At 49.5% G+C, this 23,207-nt stretch overlaps 1 protein-coding gene across 3 annotated transcripts; it reads left to right on the top strand.

Moving 5' to 3' along the window:
• Positions 1-1,843: 1,843 nt before the first annotated feature.
• Positions 1,844-22,721, top strand: C13H2orf50 (chromosome 13 C2orf50 homolog). Of its 3 annotated transcripts, none has more exons than XM_050753967.1 (4): positions 1,844-2,912; positions 9,161-9,200; positions 12,182-12,404; positions 22,536-22,721. In XM_050753967.1, the coding sequence occupies exons 1-3, from the start codon at positions 2,653-2,655 to the stop codon at positions 12,371-12,373; spliced, it is 492 nt and encodes a 163-aa protein (XP_050609924.1). In that variant the 5' UTR covers positions 1,844-2,652; the 3' UTR covers positions 12,374-12,404; positions 22,536-22,721. The 3 variants fall into 3 exon arrangements, with proteins under 3 accessions (XP_050609924.1, XP_050609923.1, XP_050609922.1); XM_050753966.1 differs by lacking the exon at positions 22,536-22,721 and adding an exon at positions 14,646-17,802; XM_050753965.1 differs by lacking the exon at positions 22,536-22,721 and having other exon boundaries at positions 12,182-17,802.
• Positions 22,722-23,207: the final 486 nt, after the last annotated feature.

The raw sequence follows: 23,207 nt of genomic DNA, 5'->3' as shown, positions 1-23,207 counted from the left end.
TGTATTGTATTTGCTTTGTCACCCATCAGTCCAGCCCTCTATCAACTCTCGGTCTGAAATGGTTTTTAAATTATATTTTAATTTTTAAGAACCAATCTCCAGCCGGGCGCCATGGCTCACACCTGTGATCCCAGCGCTTTGGGAAGCCAAGGTGGGTGGATCACCTGAGGTCAGGAGTTCGAGACCAGCCTGGCCAACATGGTGAAACCCTGTCTCTACTAGAAATACGAAAGAAATTAGCTGGGTGTGGCAGTGCACACCTGTTTTCCCAGCTACTCGGGAAGCTGAGGCAGGAGAATCGCTTGAACCTGGGAGGCAGAGATTGCAGTGAGCCAAGATCATACCACTGCACTCCAGCCCCGGTAACAGAGTGAGACTCCGTCTAAAAAAAAAACTCAGTGGAGATATTTAGCCTCTACATAGATCAGGAACTCGATCAGTCGTGATGGTTTGTCGCAGATGCCCTTGCTGGCCTTTTTTGTCCTGGTCCCTGTGTCTAGAGCCTGTGGCCAGGGCTGGAGGTATCTGAGCAAACTGCATGGCTGTTCCCAGCTGCTCAGGGCTACAGCCTGCAGTCAGCCTGACAAAGCCTCCCAGGACACATTGTCCTCTCTAAAGACACTCACGGGGTGTCTTTAGAACCCAGCTTCTGGGGGTTCAGGGAGGTCAGAGCCGCTGCTCCTTGGGCATGGCAGGAACCTGTCGTCGCGGTGCAGGGAGCACAGACACCTCCATGGGAGCAGCACACAGCGGCCCACCCTGCCACGCTCCTGCTGCGCTCATCTTTACCAGGAAAATTTAAGTCACTAGATGCCAGCCTGTGTCATCCCAGCTCTGAGGGGAGGGACAGAGGAAAGACAGAGTCCCAGGCTTGCAGCTCTGATTTTAGACTAATGTTTTCCCAAAAGGTCACACCCCTCAGCTCCATCCTCACGCAAGTGTGGGAAGACAAAGCTGGCAGCTCTTTCTGGCCTGGCTCTCAGCCCTGTCTTCTCCACGCCAGCCCTCCACCTGAGCCCGGTAGGGGCTTCATTGCCATTGCTTACCCACACCATGGCAATGGCGACCTCACCTGTTTCTTACCCCTTTCCTGATGGTTCTGTTCCCTGCAGTTCCGTTGGGGCTCACAGCCCATCAGTATCTCCCCACTGGGTACAGGATACAGTGGAAAACACCCCGGGGCCTGCCCCCATGTGCCCTGCCACCCCCGTCCTTGTCTCCTCCCCCACATCTCCCAAAATGCCAGGCTCTCTCTTGCATCCAAGCTTTTGTGGTCACCCCAGTTTTTCTACCTGGCAAGTCCTTTCACCTGTGAAGTCCCAACTCCTTGCTGCCTCCCTCACAGAAGCAGAATCCAGCAGGGGCACACAGGACTGGCCACAGTGCCCTGTGGTTCACTGGCTGCCCTGCTGCCCTGCACCCCAGGCACTCTGCACAGGCCTCTCTATTCATCAGGGTTTTGTCTGCACTTAGCTCTTCCTGTACAACGATAGGAAGCAGCGGCCCAGCTGAATGGACCCACAGAGAAGCTGCGTGGAAGGAACTGTGAATCTGCCAGCACCTACCGGAACGGCACGAAACCCAGAGAACCGGAAGCAGAGAGTGCAGGAGGCAGAAGTGATGAGAGCAGCGGGCATCCCTGGAGCTCAGCTGAGCCAGACCAGGAGAGGCTGCCACGGAGGGAGCCTGGCTGCACCCAGTTAGAACAGAAACAGGGCTGAGGGCTCGGACCGTGAGCCCTCAGGTTCTCCCTGTTCCCTTCAGCTGGTGACTGTGTGACCGTGGGCGGTCACTTAATCTTGCCGGTAAGGGCCTCAGTTTCCTCATCTGTAGAATGGCGTTGGAAAGGCATGGCTGGGAGGTCTCAGACATAAAGCAGAGTGCTGTGTGAACGCTCCGGGTTTACAGACAGAGCGGATGTTCCTAGTGCATTGCACTCATTTTCCCTCGCCCGACAGAAGCTCATGACCTCCGCCATTGTTCCCAAACAAGCAGGAAGCTTCACACTGATGCCTGATCCACAATTCCCAGAGCGCCCTCAGGTCCACCATCTCGTGCAAGCCTCGCAGCATCCACGAGGGGGCAGCACAGGACTATCATCGCCCCACGGCCTGAAGGCGGCTGCCGGAAGCCAAGTGCGACAATGGTGGGGGTGGCCCCCAGGAGCCCCGGCTTCGCTCCCTCCTCCTCCCCTACCCTGCTCGGAGGACTCCGGCCTCGGGGTAGGGGGCTGCTGAACTGGGCGTGGCATCTACTCAAGAACTCTCTGCCCCCCAGCCCTAGGGCTCAGATCACAAACACACACACACACACACACACACACACCCGCACACACCCGCACACACCCGCACGCACACACGGGGCCCGCCTCTTTCCTGGGAGCTGCCCGTTCCCAGGACAACAGTCAACACAGGCGGGAGTTCAAAACAAAACTGGGCTCAAATGCTCTCCCCATCGGCCACTCTGAGCTCGAGGCCTAAAGCGACAGTGAGGAGGACCCTGCCCAGGCTGTCCCGGGGTTAGGAGGGAGAGAGTGTTCCAGGAGGAGGTTTGAGCTGAGCTCAGGCACAGGAGTCTCTCTCTCTCTCTCTCTCTCTCTCTCTCTCTCACACACACACACACACACACACACACACACACACACTTGCACCCATGGGGAGCCACCCCACCCCTGGGCTCCAGAGAACCACATCACCTGGGCACCGATTGTCCCCCACCAGGCCGCCAACCTCTGTCTCCCCAGCTGCCCGGATTGGCCCTATGGCCAGCAGGGGTCTTGCTGGTGGCTGTCAGGCCCCCCAGGCTCTGAAGGCGCAGCGGGTGGCCCAGGGAGCTGCCTGCGGTGGCGGCGTGCAGCAGGACCAGCTGTGGCGGGAGCTCCTGGAGGCCGAGCGTCGGGGCCAGCGGCGCTGGTGAGTCCCTGCCCTCCCTTCTCCACCCTGACCCCCGCAACCTGACTACAAGTTGGGGAAACTTTTGGAGAAAGGGAGATGGCTGGGCAGCTGATCCGGGCTGAGGGACAGAGAGCATGGCATGCCCGGGGGGAGGCGGGTCACCGGCCCAGCCCAGAGCCAGACCCGAGCCTGAGCTTAGGAAGCCAGGAAGATGGAGGCCAGGATCAGATGCGGCTGGGTCCGAGCAGCCCCGCCTCCCTGGAGCAGGAGCCTGCTGGCCTAGTCTGGGTGAGAGGCGCTGGCCATCTGACCTGACTCTGGGAAAGATGCTCCTTCATGCCTTCATTCAACCAAAAATCCCCATGAGCCGCTCTGAAAGGAGACCAGATGCAACAAGGGACTGACCTGGCCATGGCTCCACGGAGCCTTCATACTCCGGACAGGGCAGCCAAAAAGCAAGCAGAAAAGCAAACAAGTACAAATCTGTAAGAAATGTGACCAGCGGTAAGAAGGAAACAACAGTTCAGGGTTAGGGGGAGAGCCGGCTGAAGGCCTCTCTGAGGAGACTTTTAAGCTGAGACATGAAACAGGAGAAGGAGCCAAGAGTTTGACGTATCTAAAAAAACAAAACAAACAATTCGTGTAGCTGAGGCACAGGGAGTGAGGAAGGCCACAGGATAAGGGGGAGCAGCCGGGGGGGCCACCCCAGCCCTCGTAAAAGTCTGGATGCATTTTTTCCAAAGGAGACACTATCCAGGATTTTAAGCAAGAACATAGCATGATCTTTAAGCAAGAACATAGCATTTTTAAATGAGCAGCCTGATAGATTCTAGGAAGCGCTCATCTTGCACCGCTGAAACTTCATACCCGTGGATTAGCAACGCCCCATTCCCCCTCCTCCCAGCCTCTGGCACCCACCATTCTAGTCTTTACTCCCAGGAGTCTATTTTCAGTGCCTCATAGAAGTGGAATTGTGCAATATTTGACTTTCCATGTCCGTCTTGTTAGCTTAGCATCCTGTCCTCCGGGTTCATCCATCTTGTCGCGTATTACAGAATTTCCTCCCATTCTAAGGCTGAATGTATATATGTGCAGTTTCTTTATTCATTTGTCAATGGACTTTACGTTGCTTCCACATTTGACTGTTATATGTATTGCTACAATGGACATGGGAGTGGTTTCAATTCTTTTGGATGAATTCTCAAAAATGGATGTCTTAGTCCATTTTGCATTGCTGTCAAGGAACACCTGAGGCTGGGTAATTTATAAATAAGTTTATTTGGCTCACCGTTCTGCAGGCCGTACAAGCATAGTCTTGGAATCCACTTGGCTTCTGGTGAGGGTCTCGGGAAGCTTACAATAATGGCAGAAGGTGAAGGAGGAGCAGGCGTGTTGCATGGTAAGAGAGGGACCCAGAGAGAGAGGGGGAGGTTTCAGGCTCTTTTTAACAACCAGCTCTCTCCTGTGAACTAATAGCGCAAGAGCTCATTCATTACCGCAAGGAAGGCACCAAGCCAGTCACGACCCAAACACCTCCCACTGGGCCCTACCTTCAACACTCGGGATCACATTTCAATATAAGATTTGGAGAGCACAAACACTCAAACCATATTGGAGGGATTGCAGGATTATATGCTACCTCTATTTTTAATTTTTTGAGGAACCTCCATTGTCTTTTCCATAGCAGTGGCACCATTTTGCATTCCCATCAGCAGTATCTCGGCATTCCAGTTTCTCCACACAATGGCCAACACTCATTGATTGTCTTTTGGTTTTTGATAACAACCATCCTAATAGGTGTGAGGTGGTATCTCATTGTGATTTTTTGTTTTGTTTCGTTTTGAGATGACGTCTCCCTCTGTCACCCAGGCTGGAGTACAGTGGCGTGATCTCGGCTCACTCCAACCTCTGCCTCCCAGGTTCAAGCAATTCTCCTGCCTCAGCCTCCCAAGTAGCTAGGATGACAGATGCCCTCCACTACTCCTGGCTAATTTTTGTATTTTTATTAGAGACAGGTTTTTACCATGTTGGCCAGGCTGGTCTTTTTTTTTTTTTTTTTTTTTTTTTTTGAGACGGAGTCTTGCTCTGTCACCCATGCTGGAGTGCAGTGGTGCGATCTCAGCTCACTGCAAGCTCCGGCCAGGCTGGTCTTGAACTCCTGACAGCAGATGATCCACACGCCTCAGCCTCCCAAAGTGTTGGGACTACAGGTATGAGCCACCGTGTTTGACCTCTGTGGTTTTGATTTGCATTTCTCTGATGATGAGTGACATTGATAATCTTTTCATATATTTATTGGCCATTTATTTATCTTCTTTGGAGAAATGTCTATTCAAGTCTTTAACCCATTTTTTCAATTGGGTTATTTGGTTTTGTGCTACTAAGTTGTAGAAGTTCCTTATACATTTTGGAAATTAACTCCTTATCAGAAATATGATCTGTAAATGTTGTCTCCCATTCTGTGCGTTGCCTTTTCACTTTGTTGCTTGTTTCCTTTGCTCTTCAGAAGTTTTTGAGTTTGATGTAATCCCATCTGTCTATCTGCTTTTGTTTCCTGTCCTTTGTGTGTCATATCCATGGAATAATTGCCAAGCCCAATGTTATGAAGCTTCCTTCTATGTTTTTGAGTGGATTGGTATGTATCATGTTAGAAAGGATCCAATTTCATTCTTTTGCATATGAAAAACTTCTGCACAGCAAAGGCAACAATTAACAGTGAAAGGCAACAATTAACAGAGTGAAAAGGCAACCTACAGAATGACAGAAAATATTTACAGAGTAAATGTGGGAGGAAAGGTGAGGAAGGAATAAAGGATGACAGGTCTCAGCTTGAATGATTAATAGGGAGGAGAAGATAAATGATGAAGATGCTGAGTTCTGGTGAGTTTTAAATGCCCGAACCACGTCTAGATAGAGCTGCCAGGAGGTAGTTGAGTGTGAGAGTGAGGAGTTGTGCATTAAAAACCCATCCAGAAGGGGAGAATGAGGACTGACTGCGAATGGACACAAGGTGTTTTGTGGGTGATGAAATGTTCTGGAATCAGAAAGTGGTGATGGTTGCCCAACTCCATGAATATATTAAAGTCATTGAATTGTGTGCTTTAAAAAGTGAATCTTATGGAATGCAAATTCTATCTCAGTTTTAGCAGGAAACGAGTGGGCATTGGCCCCAGCGATGTGAATAAGCTCTCCCCGGAAGAGCACAATGGATCAGAAGAGGTGAGGATGCAGGACAGAACTTGCAACGTTTACTAGAAAGGCAGAGATGCTGCCAGGAAACACCAGAGAAGAAAGCCAGGGGCATAAGGAGGTGTAAAGACCAAGGGGAAAGAGTTTTGCAAGGTTTGGATAGCCCAAAGAGGAATGTGTAAGGCAGTGCTGCCTGACAGAAATACAATGTGAGCCAGACACATAGCTTAAATGTTCTAGTGCTGCTTTAAAAAATGAAACAAGAGGTCGGGAACAATGGCTCACACCTGCAATCCCAGCACTTTGGGAAGCTGAGGCAGGCAGATCACCTGAAATCAGGAGTTTGAGACCAGCCTCGCCAACATGGTGAAATCCCATCTCTACTAAAAAATACAAAAACTAGTCAGGCATGATGGCATGCACCTGTAATTCCAGCTACTCAGGAGGCCGAGGCAGGCAGAGTTGCTTGAACCCGGGAGGCAGAGGGTGCAGTCAGCTAAGACTGTGCCACTGCACTCCAGCCTGGGCGACAGAGTGAGACTCCATCTCAAAGAAACCAAAAAACAGAAAGAACTTGTAGCAATAAAAATATATAAAGTTGAAATATAAGACACAACTGAAGTCAGACTTCATAAACTCAAGACAGGAGAAATTATTCAGAAAATCAAGACAGAAAACACAAATGACGAATTAAAAATGTAGAGAAACTGAACAAGAAGTTCCAACCTATCCTTAATCAAAACTCCCAAAGGAGAGAATGGGAGAGAGAAAATGTCTAAAGATAAAGTAAGTGAGAATTTTCCAGAACCAAAGAAATGCAGGAGTCCTCAGATACTAGAGTACGTGCTCCACAAAAACAGGTGCATTAACAAGAAAATAAGACATGGAATTCCCAAAGAGGGGGATGCCAGCGTGTTGGTGAAGGAAGGGACCAGCCTGTGATCTTGAGGCACGGCCAGGCCAGTGGGAGCAGGAGGACACGGGGCTTCCGAGGAGGCTAAGAAAGGTTTTAAAGGAATGTTTATTATCTGATGCACATGACAGTGTAGAAAATAATATTTAGAGGGACTTTTCAGTTTTATTGGAACATCTGGAATCAATGATCAGTACATAGAAGCCTAAAAAAAATTGGGAGGAAATGTAATTTCTCTGTTAGCTCTAGAAAGAATACAAGGTTATACAAGAACAGAATTGGGGTATATTGCACTCCTTAGTTCATCAGGGAATAACTTTTACATAACCATAAGAATCAAAATGACATATATCAATTTAACCAAGATCTGTAATGATTTTGAAAGAACAAAGGGAAGGGCAGGAGTAAGAATGCTAACTCTTCATCTCCTATAATAGGAAGTCGATAGATAAGTTTAAATTTTAGAAAATATTAAGGAACAGCAGTGGATAGAGTTTGGATCTGTGTCCCCACCCAAATCACATGCTGAATTGTAATCCCCACTGTTGGAGGTGGGGCCCGGTGGAAGGCGACTGGATCATGGGGTCGGTTTCTCATAAATGGTCTATACCATCCCCATGGTGCTGTCCTTACAGTAGGGAGTTCTCACCAGATTTGGTTCTTTTAAAGTGTGTGGCACTTCCCTTCTCTCTCTCTTGCTCCTGCTCTGGCCATGTGACCTGCCTGCTGCCACTTTGCCTTCCACCATGATTGTAAGTTTCCTAAGACGGACCCAGAAGCTAAGCAGATGCCAGCATCCTGCTTCCTGTACAGCCTGTGGAACTGTGAGCCGATTACACCTTCTTTATTTTTATTTATTTATTTTTTTCAGATGGAGTCTCACTCTGTCGCCCAGGTTGGAGTGCAGTGGCTCGATCTCTGCTTACTGCAACCTCCACCTCCCGGGCTCAAGCAATTCTCCTGCCTCAGCCTCCCTAGTAGCTGGGATACGGGAGCCCACCACCATGCCTGGCTAGTTTTGTATTTTTGGTAGAGACAGGGTTTCACCATGTTGGCCAGGCTGGTCTTGAACTCCTGACCTCAGGTGATCCACCCACCTCGGGCTCCCAAAGTGCTGGGATTACAGGAGTGAGCCACCGCGCCTAGCCTACACCTTCTTTATAAATTACCCAGTCTCAGGTATTCTTTATAGCAAGGCAAGAATGACATAATACAGCAGTAGAATCCTATTATTTCAAAATACGGACGCAAAGGCCTGAAGAAACAGCTAAAAGGCTGGCAAAGGTTTGACGCTAAGATGTGAGGCTCAGGGGCTGTGAGGAGGGGGACAGAGAAGGCTGTTTTTATTATGTTTTGTAGAATTGTTTGACTTTTTAAAATTAGATTCAAGTAAAACTAAATGACCAGTGCAAGGTAATACTATCCTTATGGTCCCTCCCTTTTCCTACCCCTCCCTAGCCTTCCTCTGTCACTCACATTGGAAGGTTACAAAGGTTTGGGGACGTGAAAACTTTTTTCTTCAGAGAATGCTTGCCTACTGCAGCCTTCTGAAAATGCACAGAGGCAGGGTGAGATTGTAGCCTTTGCTTGCTTAGGCAGTCCTACCATAGCAACGTCATAGTTGTCATTCTAGGAAAAGTCATTGGAAATTGAAATGTTTGTTCTTTTGGTGGGATACACCATCAATACCTGCTTGGCACTTGGCATTTGTTTCACTTAAAAATTATTTTGTTCTGGCTGGGCATGGTGGCTCATGCCTGTAATCCCAGCACTTTGGGAGGCCGAGGTGGGTGAACCACCTGAGGTCAGGAATTCAAGACCAGCCTACAAATATGGTGAAACCCCATCTCCACTAACAATACAAAAATTAGCTGGGTGTGGTGGCACGCATCTGTAGTCCCAGCTACTTGGGAGGCTGAGACAGGAAAATTGCTTGAACCTGGGAGGCAGAGGTTGCAACGTGAGCTGAGATTGCACCACTGCATTTCAGCCTAGGTAACAGAGTGAGGCTCCTTCTCAAAAAAAAAAAAAAAAAAAAAAAAAAAAAAAAAAAATCTTTAGTTCTTCCATGTGATACATTGTTGTATTGACTTGACACAGTGAAAGTCATTGGTAAAAATGTCCTAGAAGGAACTCACACAGTCAACATGCTTTTCCTTTCCAGGGTTCAGAACTGGAGTTTCCTGAAAGACTATGACTCAATGGTAAGGAAAAATATGTTCCTGCCAAACATACTTGCGATTGAATATTATTCATTCTTTCCATCATTCAACTGACATTTATTGAAGATCTACTCTGGACTAGATGCTGGATGTGCAGAGATGAGTAAAATACACTCTTGTTTCAAGGAATTGCATTCCTTGGGTCCATTGGAAAGAAAAGTTATATGAAGCATTTAGAAATTTGTTTCCTTCAGTGTTTCTTAGTTTTATTAAGATGAACCAATTAGAAATGACAGGCATCTGTTGCTGAAATGTCTCCCCTGACTGAGGATGTCAGCAATGTGTAGTCATATCTGTGTGGCGTGCCCAAGAAGGGCAATAAGATTGGGTAAAAATACTTTGTAAACAAATTCCCTGACTCCAGTATCACCACCTGCAATCTATCCTCCACTTCGCCACCACACTGATTTCCCTAAATGGCAGAACTGGCCGTGTAGCTCCCCTGATTAAAATGCTTCAGCAAGTCTGAAGTTTTCAGGTAGCTTACAAAGCCTCCTGTGATCTAAACTATCTATCTCCCCAGTCTCATTACCCACCCCACGCAGACCTCACAACACACTCTTTTTTTTTTTTTTTTTTTTTTTTAAGATGGAGTCTCACTCTGTTGCCCAGGCTGGAGTGCAGTGGTGTAATCTCAGCTCACAGCAACCTGCACCTCCTGGATTCTAGCGATTCTCCTGCCTCAGCCTCCTGAGTAGCTGAGATTATAGATGCACACCACCATGCCTGGCTAATATTTGTGTTTTTAGTAGAGAGGGGGTTTCACTATGTTAGCCAGGCTGGTCTCGAACTCCTGACCTCAATTATCCAACTGCCTTGGCCTCCCAAAGTGCTGGGATTAGAGGCATGAGCCACCACACTCAGCCCCCACAACACTCTTTTATCCATGCCTTTGGGCATGCTGGTCCCCTGCTGGAATGTCCTTCCTACCTGGTCAGCCTGATGGACTCCTATTCACTCTTCAAGACCCTGCTCTAGTGCCTCCCTTTCTGGGGAATCTCCCTTTCCTGGGTAGGCTTGACCAGATCACTCCTTCCTTTGATTCACCAGCATATCTCACCCGTTATTTTGGTATTCTATGTAATGTAATACTGCAATGCCCAATTTCACCAGCTGTGAACTCCTTAAGAGAAAGGATGAGGCCAGGAATGGTAGCCCATGACTGTAATCCCCGCACTTGGGGAGGCTGAGGTGGGAGGATCACCTGGACCCATGAGTTCAAGACCAGCCTGGGCAACATAGGGAGACCCTGTCTCTACAAAAAATAACATTATTTTTTAAAAAGAGAAAAGATGAATATGAATTCATCACTGCACCCTGTCACAACCCTAGCATTTGCCCCATCCCCCAGAGACCATAAAAAAGTGAACATTCAGTTCATGCTGGATGAATGAGTGAATGAAAAGATTGATCTCACTATTAAAAGGATGGTCAGCTGGGCGCGGTGGCTCACGCCTGTAATCTCGATACTTTGAGAGGCCAAGGCAGGTGGATCACCTGAGGTTGGAAGTTCAAGACCAGCCTGACCAACATGGAGAAACCCCGATCTCTACTAAAAATACAAAAATTAGCCAGGTGTGGTGGTGCATGCCTGTCATTCCAGCTACTTGGGAGGCTGAGGAAGCAGAACCACTTGAACCTGGGAGGCGAAGGTTGCAGTGAGCTGAGATGGCACCATTGCCCTCCAGCCTGGGCAACAAGAGCGAAACTCCATCTCAAAAAAAAAAAAAAAGATGGTCAAAGGACCAACCTGGAAGATAAGCAATGTGGACAGTCACTCGAGGGGGGTGGCCATGCTTACCTGGACCCTGCCAGGTTGAGGAAAGGTTTAATGACTGCATTGTGGACCTGCTGGGCTTGTTGCTGTCTATTCTGGAGGGAAATTCAGCTCCAGAATTTCCCTCCAGATATCCCGCCCTGTGCATCTGGTCTGGGCTTCCAGCCTGTAAGAGTCTCTCCCTCCTAAGGGCTATGTGATAGCAACCTGACTACTGAAATCTGCATCATGACCAGAGGGTGGAGCCACCTCAGCATGGACTTTGCCAGGTGAAAGCCAGGATCTCCTTACTTGCCAGGTCGTGTCACTTCTCTTAGACACAGGGTAGCAGAAAGGTAACCCTAAACAGGGGCAGGAAGAGCTGAGGATGTTTTCCCACTTGTCAGATTTTTTTTTTTTTTTTTCAAAACGTGGTCTCACTGTCTCTCAGGCTGGACTATAGTAGCATGATCATGGCTCACTGCAGCCTCAACCTCCTAGGCTCAAGTGATCCTCCCACCTCAGCCTCCTGAGTAGCTGGGGCTACGTGCATGCGCCACCACACCCAACTAATTTTTGTATTTTGAGAGAAAGAAGCCAGACAGGAAAGCCATGATTTCACTAATGTAAAGTTCAAAACCAGGCAAAGCTAATGTGTGGCATTAGAGGTCAAGGTCAGGTTGCCTTGGGAGCAGAGACAGGGATTGAGGGGCTGAAAGGAGGCAGGGGAGGGGATTATACCCCTTGATCTGGTTGGGTACATGGGCATCTTCACTTTGTGAACATTTGTCAAGCTGGACAGTGAAGGCTTGTGCACTTTTCTGTGTGAATGTTATACTCTAAGTACAAATTTACCAAAAAACAAAAACAAAAATCAAAACCTCCCACCAGATGTAAAATGGCGTCTTAGTCCTGGGGTAGAAAGGGGAATGACACCTGATCCTTCCCTTGATCTCTGCAGGTCGCAGCATAAAAGTTAAGGGATCTGGGAGGCACCTGGGGAAGGGGAAGTGGAGGAAGAGGAGGGACAAGCTTGGCAGAGGCTGTGGCATCGGGTCACTCTTGGGGGATCCCATGTCCAAACCAGGATTGAATCACCTGGAGACGCTTCACACAGAGAGGCACCTGCTCTCTGCTCTGTTTTCTCCCATCCTAAGGTCCTCCTTTTTTCACGCTCTGTGTAATCCGAGCTGTCCCCTCTCCTCAGGGCAACAAGAAGGAGCCTGAGAAGTTGCCAGACCATGTGCCTCTCTTTTCGGACACAGTTCCCAGTTCCACAAACCAGGTTGTGGGTAGCAGGCTGGACACGCCCCTGGGACAGACTCTCATCCGCATGGACTTCTTCTTCACCGAAGGGGCCCGGAAGAAGAAGCTGGAGGATGAGATGCAGCCCATCTAGGAGCAAGGAGGGCTGGGCTGGCCTTCCCCAGGTGGGTGTGGGTGGCGACAAGAGATCCGGCCCACGACAGCACCAGTCAGCAACCCACACAAGGCAGCTTGGGTCTGCACTGTCTAAGCTGCAGGACGCTCTTCCGTTGGGCTCCATGGGGTCACTCTTACACACTTTTTACACGTGAGATTCGGAGGACTCAGTAACTGGCCCACGGCCATACAACCCCCAGCCTTTCCATCTTGAGAACCCATGGGTGCCCCATGAAAGGGATCCTGCATTGTGGTCAGGAGCACTGAATGCCTGGGTTCAAATCCAGCTCCTGGCTCTGATGAGCTGTGGGACCTTGAGCTGGCTGCTGCAACACTCTGTGCCTCCGTCTCCCCTCCTGCAATTCGGTGTGTTCTCTGCTTGCAGCTACTGTGACAAGTGACCACAAACTGCATAGCTTAAAACAACACAAATGTGTCATCTTACGGCTCTGAAGATCACAACCCTGACATGGGTGTCATTGGGCCAAAATCGACATGTTGCAGAGCTGTGCTCTTTTAGGAGGATCTGGGGAAGAATCTATTTCCACATTTTTTCCAGTTTCTCAAGGCAGCCTGCATTCCTTAGCTTGCAGCTCCTTACTCCATCTTCAATGCCAGCATCTTAGCATCTTCAAATCAGTCTCTATCGCTCGCTCTCTCCTGCCTCACTCCTTCATCTTCTCTCTCTCTCTCTCTCTCTCTTTTTTTTTTTTTTCCAGACAGAGACTCCCATTATCACCTGGGCTGGAATGCAATGGCATGATCTTGGCTCACCACAACCTCCGCCTTCTAGGTCCAAGCAATTCTCCTGCCTCTGCCTCCTGAGTAGCTGGGATTATAGGCATGTGCCACGATGCCCAGCTAATTTTTTGTATTTTTAGTAGAGACGGGGTTTCTCCATGTTGGTCAGGCTGGTCTTGAACTCCCAACCTCAGGTGATCCACCTGCCTCAGCCTCCCAAAGTGCTGGGATTACAGGTGTGAGCCACCGCACCTAGCCATACCTGGCTAATTTTTGAAATTTTATGTAGAGATAGGGTCTCACTAGGTTGCCCAGGCTGGTCTTGAACTTTTGGGCTCAAATGATCCTCCCACCTTGGCCTTCCAAAGCACTGGGATTACAGGCATCTGGCTTCACTCCTCCATCTTTTAAGGACCCTTGTGATTATATCACAACCTTCATATTTAAGCAAAAAATGCAGAAAAGGCTTAGTTCCTCTTTGTTGGTTAAAACACAAATGGATTCATTCTTTCAAACATTCGCATTCTCCTCTTCTTCCTGGGTGCTCTGCTAGGCTGTGTTTTCCCTTGGTTTGGGTGGAGCATGTGACAGAGCCATGGCCAGTGGAATGGGAGCAAAAACCCTAGGTCTCCCTTCCAGGTCTGGTCCATGAGACACTCCAGGTATTGGCTTGTTCTCCTTTCCCCATCAGCTGAAGAAGGGAGAGGACTTGGAGGATGCAGGGAAAAGATGGGCACAAGATGGAGGGAGCATGTCAGGCCCACGCCTGGAGCCCTGAGTGAGCTCATGGAGCAGAATCTCCCTACACCCACACTGACACACAAACAAAATAAACAAAAACTGACCAAAATGAAAACAATAGCCCACACTTCTAGGGTAAAGCATTTTAAATGTATTTTCTCAACAACCTAAGGGAATCATATTCAGGGATTTTATATTCATTTAATACAGGCAAAACCTGAGATTCAGAGAGGCGAAATAAAATCCCAAACATACATTAATGCCAGGCCTCAAGCTTGAAGCCCAGTGTCCTCTGCAGGACCTCAGCCATGGCCTCCAGAAAAGAGAGAAAAATGGGGCAGGGGCTGAAATGACTGCTCTGTCTTTGATGCTTGCTCGGGTCTTATTTGGCAGTAGCTAAATGTCACTGTTATTTGCATGAACTAACTCATTTAATCCTCTCAGCAACCCTATGAGATAGATACTCCTATAAATGAGGCAACTAAAGCACAGAGAGGTTAAGTCATTTGCCCAAGGTCACACAGCTGGCAAGTGGTGAAGCTGGAGTTCAGACTTGGCAGTTGAGTCTGGCTCCAAGGACTATATACTTAAGCACTATGCTATATGGGTCCCCTTTAATCCTCAATAAATTGATTCCCCCAAATTTAGCAAATTACAGGATTTTTCTGCTTAAAGAAAGTCACTTGATCCTTAAGAAAGGGAAAACTGATTTTTTCCAATCTCCGGGATCCCTACTACCACCAAGAATAGATCATTGGTGTTTCCAGGTACACAGGACAGGACACATTATTTCCATGCAACAGCCCCTACGCCTCATGCCACACCCTGGCCCTGCGCGACTGTGTGATGGAGCAGACCAGGCCCAATGTGACTTGGCCAGGAAGAGGCCCAACCCTTCCTACTTGGATCTGGAGGCCACCGCCTTCTTTCTCAGTGTCTGACATGAAAGCTGGGCTCCCTCTCCACTCTGAGATCATCAGCTGGGCAAAGATCAGTGGCCAGGATAGCCAGGGGTCCTGGTCACATCCTGGCAGCATCCCATGAAGGTCAAGTGCTTGCCCTCGGACTGGGTGGGTACAAAGATGCTGGAGGCTCCTTAAAGACCCAATCTATGTTTTTGCCCTGAGTCTGCCTTATATTATTCTCACACTCAAAATCAAGATTTCCATTTGAGAGAGAGAGAGGCACTAGAAAAGTCGAGGTTAAGGATGGCTGCAGGTGGTCAGGCCTGTGCAGAGGGGAGGGAATCGTTGAGTGCCCAGGAGGGCAGTGAGGAGGGCCATGGACCTGTGCCGGTTCTGCCACTCCTGGAAGCACAGCCACTTACAGACAATGTAACCTATAAGCACAGACTCTGGGCTTGGCACATTACCAACATTGTGTCTTTTGCATGTATTATAATTGTCACCATTTGAGAGGTTTGGAAACTAAGCCAAAGACTTCATTCAATCTGGTCAGGGTCTCACAACTAGTGAAGGGCCAGGATCCATCTCATGTGTGACTTCTCTGTGCTGCCTTCCCCGCTCCAGGCCTCAGTCTCCACAGTTATAAAATGAGGGGAGAAGGGAAGAAGACAGATTTAAGGGCATCTCCAGCTCCAGGATTCTCTTCTTTGAGCATTCAGGGAGTACTGAAGAAAAAAGGGGTTTGAATTCTTTCACAGAGTGCATTAGTCAGCTATGATAATGCTGTATAACAAAACATCCCCTTTGTTGCTCACAGGTCTGCATGTAGCTGGGGCTCAGGTGATTTTGGCTGGACTTGGCTAGACTTTCCTCCACATTTCAGGTTAGGTTCAAGTATTTTGTGCATGTCTCTCATTCTCTTGGACTGAAAGCCTCCTGGGGCATGATTTTCTCATGGCACATCACCAGGGCTCAAGGGCTCAACAGAACCGTGCAGGCACGCCGAAGGCTTCTGCATGCAGAAATGCTTTCTGTACTCTGCAATGACCTGTCATCACACCAAAACCCTCCTCACAACCAGGCCTACCCACTCTCTGCTCCTTGCCACATCTGCCTTCTTTTCAAGAAGATGCCTGCTTCTAACCTTCCCCATTTCACCCACTGGGAGCCCAGGAAACCAGGACAGACGGGCATCTGCAGTGAAATCCCAACGCCAGCCTTTCAGCTCGTTTAGGCCAGAACAAGGGAGGGTGGATGGGCTAGGAGGTCACAAAGAAGTGGGCACCAAGCCTGCAGTGTCAGTGCCAGCAAAAGGAAAAGGGGGTGTTACCAATAAAGAGATGGGCACTTGGAGACCAAGGACCAGAAGACAGCTGGGCTTCAGGAAAAGGACTGGAATCAAGAGCTGAGAGCCGTAACGAGCCTGGAGGGGCACTTGCTTCACTTTTTTTTTTCTTTTTTGAGATGGAGTTTCACTCTTGTTGCCCAGGCTGAAGGGCCATGGTGCCATCTCGGCTCACTGCACCCTCCGCCTCCCAGATTCAAGCAATTCTCCCGCCTCAGCCTCCTGAGTAGCTGGGATTACAAGCATGTACCACCACACCCAGCTAATTTTTGTATTTTTAGTAGAGACAGGGTTTCTCCATGTTGGTCAGGCTGTTCTCGAACTCCTGACCTCAGGTGATCCACCTGCCTCGGCCTCCCAAAGTCCTGGGATTACAGGCATGAGCTACCGCACCAGGCCATGAAAACTATTTTCGATTGAAGAATGCAGAATAAACGATAATAGAAAAATCACCATTTAATGACTCACAGCAATAACTGATTTAGGCAAGAGTCAATAAAAGACACTAAAATGACTGAAAGATTCTTAGGGAACGGTAAATGCTGAAATCTAGAAGATACTGCCTTAACCAAACTATTAAGCCAAACCTCACCAATAACAGGACAGCTGACACTGTGCTCCCCTGGTGTGGTTCACTGAAAACAATGCTACCTACTTCACTGAGGAAGCACTCCTGCCAAAAAAAAAAGTAACTAGAGTGTAATCAGGAAGAAACTCTCAGCAATCCCAAATTGAGAAACATTCTGCCAAAGAGTTGGTCTTGATTCTTCAAAAATGTCAATGTCTGCCCAGGCGCTGTGACTCACACCCATAATGCCAGCACTTTCGGAGGCTGAGGTAGGCATACGGCTTGAGCTCAGGAGTTTGAGACCAGCCTGTACAACATGCTGAAACTGCATTGAGAGGTGACAATGTGCTAGCAGCCCTCACTCTCGGCGCCTCCTCAGCCTGGGCATCCACTCTGGCGGCGCTTGAGGAGCCCTTCAGCCCACCAGTGCACTGTGGGAGCCCCTCTCTGGGCTAGCCGAGGCCGGAGCCAGCTCCCTCTGCTTGCTCAGGAGGTGTGGAGGGGGCCCCTGCCCAGGGCAGTGAGGGGCTTAGCACCCGGGCCGGCAGCTGCGGTGGTTGCACCGGGTCCCCCAGCACTGCCGGCCCGCATGCACTGCTCTCAAATTCTCGCCGGGCCTCAGCCGCCTCCCCACTGGACAGGGCTTGGGACCTGCAGCCCGCCATGTCTGAGCCCCCACCTCTGCGGTGGGCTCCTGCGCGGCCGACACCCCCTGCTCTGCGGCCGGGTCCCATCAACCACCCAAGGGCTGAGAAGTGCGGGCACACGGTGCGGGACTTGCGGGCAGTTTGGCCTACAGCCCTGGTGCGGGATTCACTGGGTGAAGCCAGCTGAGCTCCTGAGTCTAGTGGGGACTTGGAAAACCTTTATGTCTAGCTAAGGGATTGTACACAGCTAAGGGATTGTAAACGCACCAATCAGCACTCTGTGTCTAGCTCAAGGTTTGTAAATATACCAATCAGTACTCTATATCTAGCTAACCTAGTGGGGACTTGGAGAACTTCTCTGTCTAGCACTCTGTGTCTAGCTAAAGGATGTTGGACGCACTCAGCACTGTGTCTAGCTCTGGGTTTGTAAATACACCAATCAGCCCCCTGTGTCTAGCTTAACGAAAAATTCGTGTTTAGAAATTTTTTTTTTGGAGATGGAGTCTCGCTCTGTTGCCCACGCTGGAGTGCAGTGGCACGATTTCGGCTCACTGCAAGCTCCACCTCCCGGGTTCATGCCATTCTCCTGCCTCAGCCTCCTGAGTAGCTGGGACTACAGGCGCCTGCGCCATGCCCCGCTAATTATTATTTTTTTTTTTTTAGTAGAGAGGGTGTTTCACTATGTTAGCCAGGATGGTCTCGATCTCCTGTCGTCGTGATCCACCTGCCTCGGCCTCCCAAAGTGCTGGGAGTACCGGCGTGAGCCACCACGCCCGGCCGGATTTTTTTTCTTTTGAGACGCAGTCTCGCTCTGTCGCCCAGGCTATAGTGCAGTGGTGCCATCTTGGCTCACTGCCACCTCCGCCTCCCAGGTTCAAGCGATTCTCCTACCTCGGCCTCCAGAGTAGCTGGGATTACAGTCACCCGTCACCATGCCTGGCTAATTTTTGTATTTTTGTAGAGACAGGGTTTCACCATGTTGGCCAGGCTGGTCTTGAACTCTTGACCTCACGTGATCTGCCGGCCTCCACCTCTCAAAGTGCTGGGATTACACGGTGTGAGCCACCGTGCCCGGCGGTTTAGGAATTTATTTTAAAATGAAGGTGGGAGAATGGCCACTGTGAAAGAAAAATAAATCTCAACTCCAAAATCACTAAGCTAAGGAAAAAGTCAAGCTGGGATCCTGCCTCCCATTTTAATTCCTGAATAAGGTGGCTATAAAGATAAAAAAGCTACATGCCTCCCTCACAATTTGCCCACAAGAGAATTCGTGGGCCTCAAGATCTTTACCCTATTCAGGATCATGCCAATAATTAAATATATATATATATATTTACCGTGAAACAGTTATGTTGCATTTCACCCTGGCAATGTAAACTGATAGCTGATCTTAACAGGTGCAGGACAGAAAAATCATTCCTCTGCTCACCCAAGAGAAATGCTTATCTGATTGCTTCCTCAGACCTACTGTTTATGTAAAAATGAAGAGTCACTGAGCCAGACTAGATTATGTATTCACTGAAAGGCTGATGAAGGACTCAAAAGAATGCAAGCTTTTGTCTCTTATCTACCTATGACCTGGAAGCCCCCCTCTTCGACCTGTCCTGCCTTACTGGACGGAACCAGAGTATATCTTACATATATTAATCCATGTCTCATGTCTCCCTAAAATGGACAAAAGCAAGCTATACCCCAACCACCTTGGGCACCTGTCATCGGGACCTCCTTGGCAAAATAAACTTTTAAATTGGTTGAGACTTGTCTCAGATATTTTGGGTTTACTGGCACCACCAATGGCTCTTGAGTTCACATCTCCTCTGTTGAAGAGTGGGGAAGTGAGGTTGGGGGAGGTTTCGAATCAGTTTCTGCTCAACTCCATGTTCCCACATGAAGGTGTAACCACCTAAAGAGCTCACCCTACCCGCTGCCTAGACAGAGCCGATTTATCAAGACGGGAATTGCAATGGAGAAAGAGTAATTCACACAGAGCCAGCTGTGCGGGAGACCAGAGTTTAATGATTACTCAAATCAGTCTCCCTGAGCAGAGCATTCGGGGATGGAAGTTTCGTGTTTTTGTTTTTGTTTTTTTTGTTTTGTTTTGTTTTGTTTGAGACGGAGTCTCGCTCTGTCACCCAAGCTGGAGTGCAGTGGCATGATCTCGGCCCAATGCAACCTGTGCCTCCCGGATTGAAGCGATTCTCCTGCCTCAGCCACCAGAGTAGCTAGGATTATAGGCGTCCGCCACCACGCCTGGCTAATTTTTGTGTGTTTAGTAGAGACGGGGTTTTGCCATGTTGGCCAGGTTGGTCTCTTACTCCTGACCTCAGGTGATCCGCACACCTCGGTCTCCCAAAGTGCTGGGATTACAGGCGTGAGCCACCACGCTCAGACTGGGAATGGAAGTTTTTAAAGATAATTTGGCCGGTAGGGGCTTGGGAAGTGGAATGTGCTGATTGGTCAGGATGGAGATGGAATCATAGGCGGGGTGAGGGGGGTGGGGGTCGAAGTGAAATTTTCTTGCTGTCTTCTGTTCCTGAGCGGGGACTGCAGAACTGGTTGAGCCAAATAATTGGTCTGGGTGGTGTCAGCTGATCCATCCAGTGCAGGGTCTGCAAAATATCTCAAGCACTGATCTTAAGTTTTACAATAGTGATGTGATCCCCAGGAGCAATTTGGGAAGGTTCAGACTCTTGCAGCCAGAGCCTGCATGACCCTAAACTGTAATTTCTAATCTTGTAGGTAATTTGTTAGTCCTGCAAAGGCAGACAGGTCCCAAGGCACAAAGGTGGTCTTTTCAGGAAAGGGCTATTATTAATTTTGTTTCAGAGTCAAACCATAAACTAAATTCCTTCACAAGGTTGGTTCAGCCTACGCCCAGGAAGGAACCAGGACAGCTTAAAGAAGCAAGATGGAGTCAGTTAGGTCTGATCTCTTTCACTGTCATAATTTCCTGTTATAATTTTTGCAAAGGCGGTTTCAATGAGACTCCGTGGCCAGCTTCACTCAGGGAGCTGATTCACTCTGTGCGGCTGTGGCCCAGGAGTGGGGTCAGGTCCTGTAACAGACTGTGACCGGGCTGCCATGTAGCTGGGGAGGAGGCAGAGGTCTCTAACACGGGGGCACTATCTTGTCCTGCAGAGATATCCCAGTGAGTGTGCACTGTAGAGACCCCCATCCAGACACTCCCCAGCCTCCTGAAGCGACAGAGGAGCCTCACAGATCAGCCGTTTTGAGGTTATCCTCTGAGCAGAAGAGCTGGCATGCTCTTGAGATGTATCGCTGGGCATAGGGGCTGAGACCCAAATGCCTGCCTGCATGGCCCAAACCTGGCTCCCCCTAGGACCGCCCCCATCCCCACACAGCTTCAGGAACAAAGCCAGTGCCCACAAATCCCAAAAAGGTTTTGCTAGTTTGCACCTGGTGGGGTATGACCATCTCCGTTGAGCACCTATTCTGTACCTCTCAATAACCTTCTGAGGCGGATGGTTCTCCCCTTTTAAAAATGACACCGAGGAACAGGGAAGTTAAGGTCTGTTCAAGATCATGCAGTCTGTAGGGGCCAATGCTAGGAGGATAGCTGAGGTCTGCCTAACCCCCAAGGGCCACACACCCACATCACCCCATCCCGGTCTTCACGCAAAGTAGCCAGGGAGGGATCTAGGAGCCAGGAAGAAACCTCTTCCACGGCCCTGCCTCACCCAGCTGACCCCCAGAGCAGTGTCCTAGACCAGGAGCAGCATTTGTTCCACAGTGGAGGAGGCTACTCCCTGCGTGGTCCTGGGAGCACTCATACCTCTCAAAAGCCCCTCATGCAGCCTGCATCCCCAAATGTTAGCACAGGCTGGGCCCTAGGTGGGAGCAGCTGCCTCCTAAGGCTAGTCCTGGAGGCCCAGATCCTGGCCACCCCCTGGAATAAACAGAGTCCAAGGCTGGGGCAGAACACTTCCAACCAGGACCACCTCCTTGCTTCAAGGGACGTGCCACATGTCATGATGAAAGTAAAACACCTGGCACACAGGAGGCACTCAACAGGTTCTAGATGTTTCTATAGTCATTGCTGCTGATGCTTGTTAAAAGCTCTTTATAGGCCGGGCGCGGTGGCTCAAGCCTGTAATCCCAGCACTTTGGGAGGCCGAGACGGGCGGATCACGAAGGTCAGGAGATCGAGACCATCCTGGCTAACACAATGAAACCCCGTCTCTACTAAAAATACAAAAAAAAATTAGCCGGGCGAGGTGGCGGGCGCCTGTAGTCCCAGCTACTCGGGAGGCTGAGGCAGGAGAATGGCGTAAACCCGGGAGGCGGAGCTTGCAGTGAGCCGAGATAGCGCCACTGCACTCCAGCCTGGGCGACAGAGCGAGACTCCGTCTCAAAAAAAAAAAAAAAAAAAAAAAAAAAAAAAAGCTCTTTATGCCGGGTGCGGTGGCTCATGCCTGTAATCCCAGCACTTTGGGAGGCCGAGGCGGGTGGATCACCTGAGATTAGGAGTTCGAGACCAGCCTGACCAACACAGTGAAACCCCATCTCTACTAAAAATACAAAAATTAGCCGGGCGTGGTAGCACATGCCTGTAATTCCAGCTACTTGGGAGGCTGGGGCAGGAGAATCACTTGAACCCCGGAAGTGGAGGTTGCAATGTGCAGAGATCGTGCCACTGCACTCCAGCCTGGGCGACAAGAGTGAAACTCCGTCTCAAAGAGAAAAAAAAAAGCTCTTCTCTATTTTCTTCTTCAAAAAAAAAAATATATATATATATACACACACACACATATATATATATATAGAATTTATTTGTTTTGAGACAGGGTCTGGCTCTGTCTCCCAGGCTGGAGTGAAGTGGCGCAATCTCGACTCACTGCAACCTCCGCCTCCTGGGTTCAAGCCATCCTCCTGCCTCAGCCTCCCGAGTAGCTGGGCCCACAGGCATGCACCACCATGCTTGGCTAATTCTTGCATTTTTAGTAGAGGCGGGGTTTCCCTGTGTTGCTCAGGCTGGTCTTGAACTCCTGGCCTCAAGCAGTCTTCCTGCTTCAGGGGCAATAAAGATCAGTATCAACCTAGCCAGGGTAGGCCCAAGGCCAATTTCCTTTAAGGGTTCCCTTCTGAACGTCCTGTTCTCATTTAGACTTGGGAGACAGGACTCAGCACCTGTTTTTTGTTTATTTGTTTGTTTGTTTGTTTTCTCTCCATAGGCGGAGGTGATGCGCTGGTAAGGCTCGAGAGAAAGAGCCTCGGCCAGAACTCCAAACTCTGAAGCTGACCCAGCTCCGGTCCCTCACCCTTCCCGGCTGAGGTTTATGGCACAAAACCAGCGATCATAGATTCTGGCATTGCATTTTGGTGCTTTTTTTCCTGCTTCATAACCTGGCCCTAATACACAGGCGATTTTCAGAGGTTGGAAAATGCGTCCTTCCTTTTCCCTCCGTTTGTGGCTTAGACGGCCACGTCCAAGTTACTCTATCAGGAGAAATCCTTAAGAAACAGTTTCACTGTGAAGTGTTCAAGTTCAAGGCTTCCGGTAGCCTCTCAGGTCAGGGCCCACGCCGCTAGGAGGGAAGCCGGGAAGCCTTCCGTCCCAGACTGCAGACAGGCCGCGTGCTCTGAAAGGGCACGAATGAGGTGACCCCGGGGCTCTGGTCCCAGAGAGCCTCTCCAGCCCAGTTCCCCACCTGTAAAATCGGGAGGGTGCACCCAGCCCTTAAGCCCTTAAGCAGGAGGCTTTAACTCCTGAAATGGTTAGTGAGAGAAACTAAAACACTTGTAGGGAGGGAAAAATCTCGCAGAATGGCCCATCCCCCTAGAGGGTGCCCGTTTGCCTCCCGGTCCACCCAATCCCTGAAAAGCCGGACCTCCGGGGCGGCTCC

This window comes from Macaca thibetana, chromosome 13 (assembly GCF_024542745.1).
Source record: "Macaca thibetana thibetana isolate TM-01 chromosome 13, ASM2454274v1, whole genome shotgun sequence".
In the NCBI taxonomy this organism is placed as follows: Eukaryota; Metazoa; Chordata; class Mammalia; order Primates; family Cercopithecidae; genus Macaca; species Macaca thibetana.
This window is presented reverse-complemented; position numbering and strand designations above follow the sequence as displayed.

Excerpts from the sequence above, each read along its gene's own strand:
- C13H2orf50 (XM_050753967.1), top strand. The coding sequence starts at position 2,653 with ATGGGGAGCCACCCCACCCCTGGGCTCCAGAGAACCACATCACCTGGG. Across the intron at positions 2,913-9,160 it reads CGTCGGGGCCAGCGGCGCTG|GGTTCAGAACTGGAGTTTCC; the intron begins GTGAGTCCCTGC and ends TTTCCTTTCCAG. Across the intron at positions 9,201-12,181 it reads TGAAAGACTATGACTCAATG|GGCAACAAGAAGGAGCCTGA; the intron begins GTAAGGAAAAAT and ends CCCTCTCCTCAG.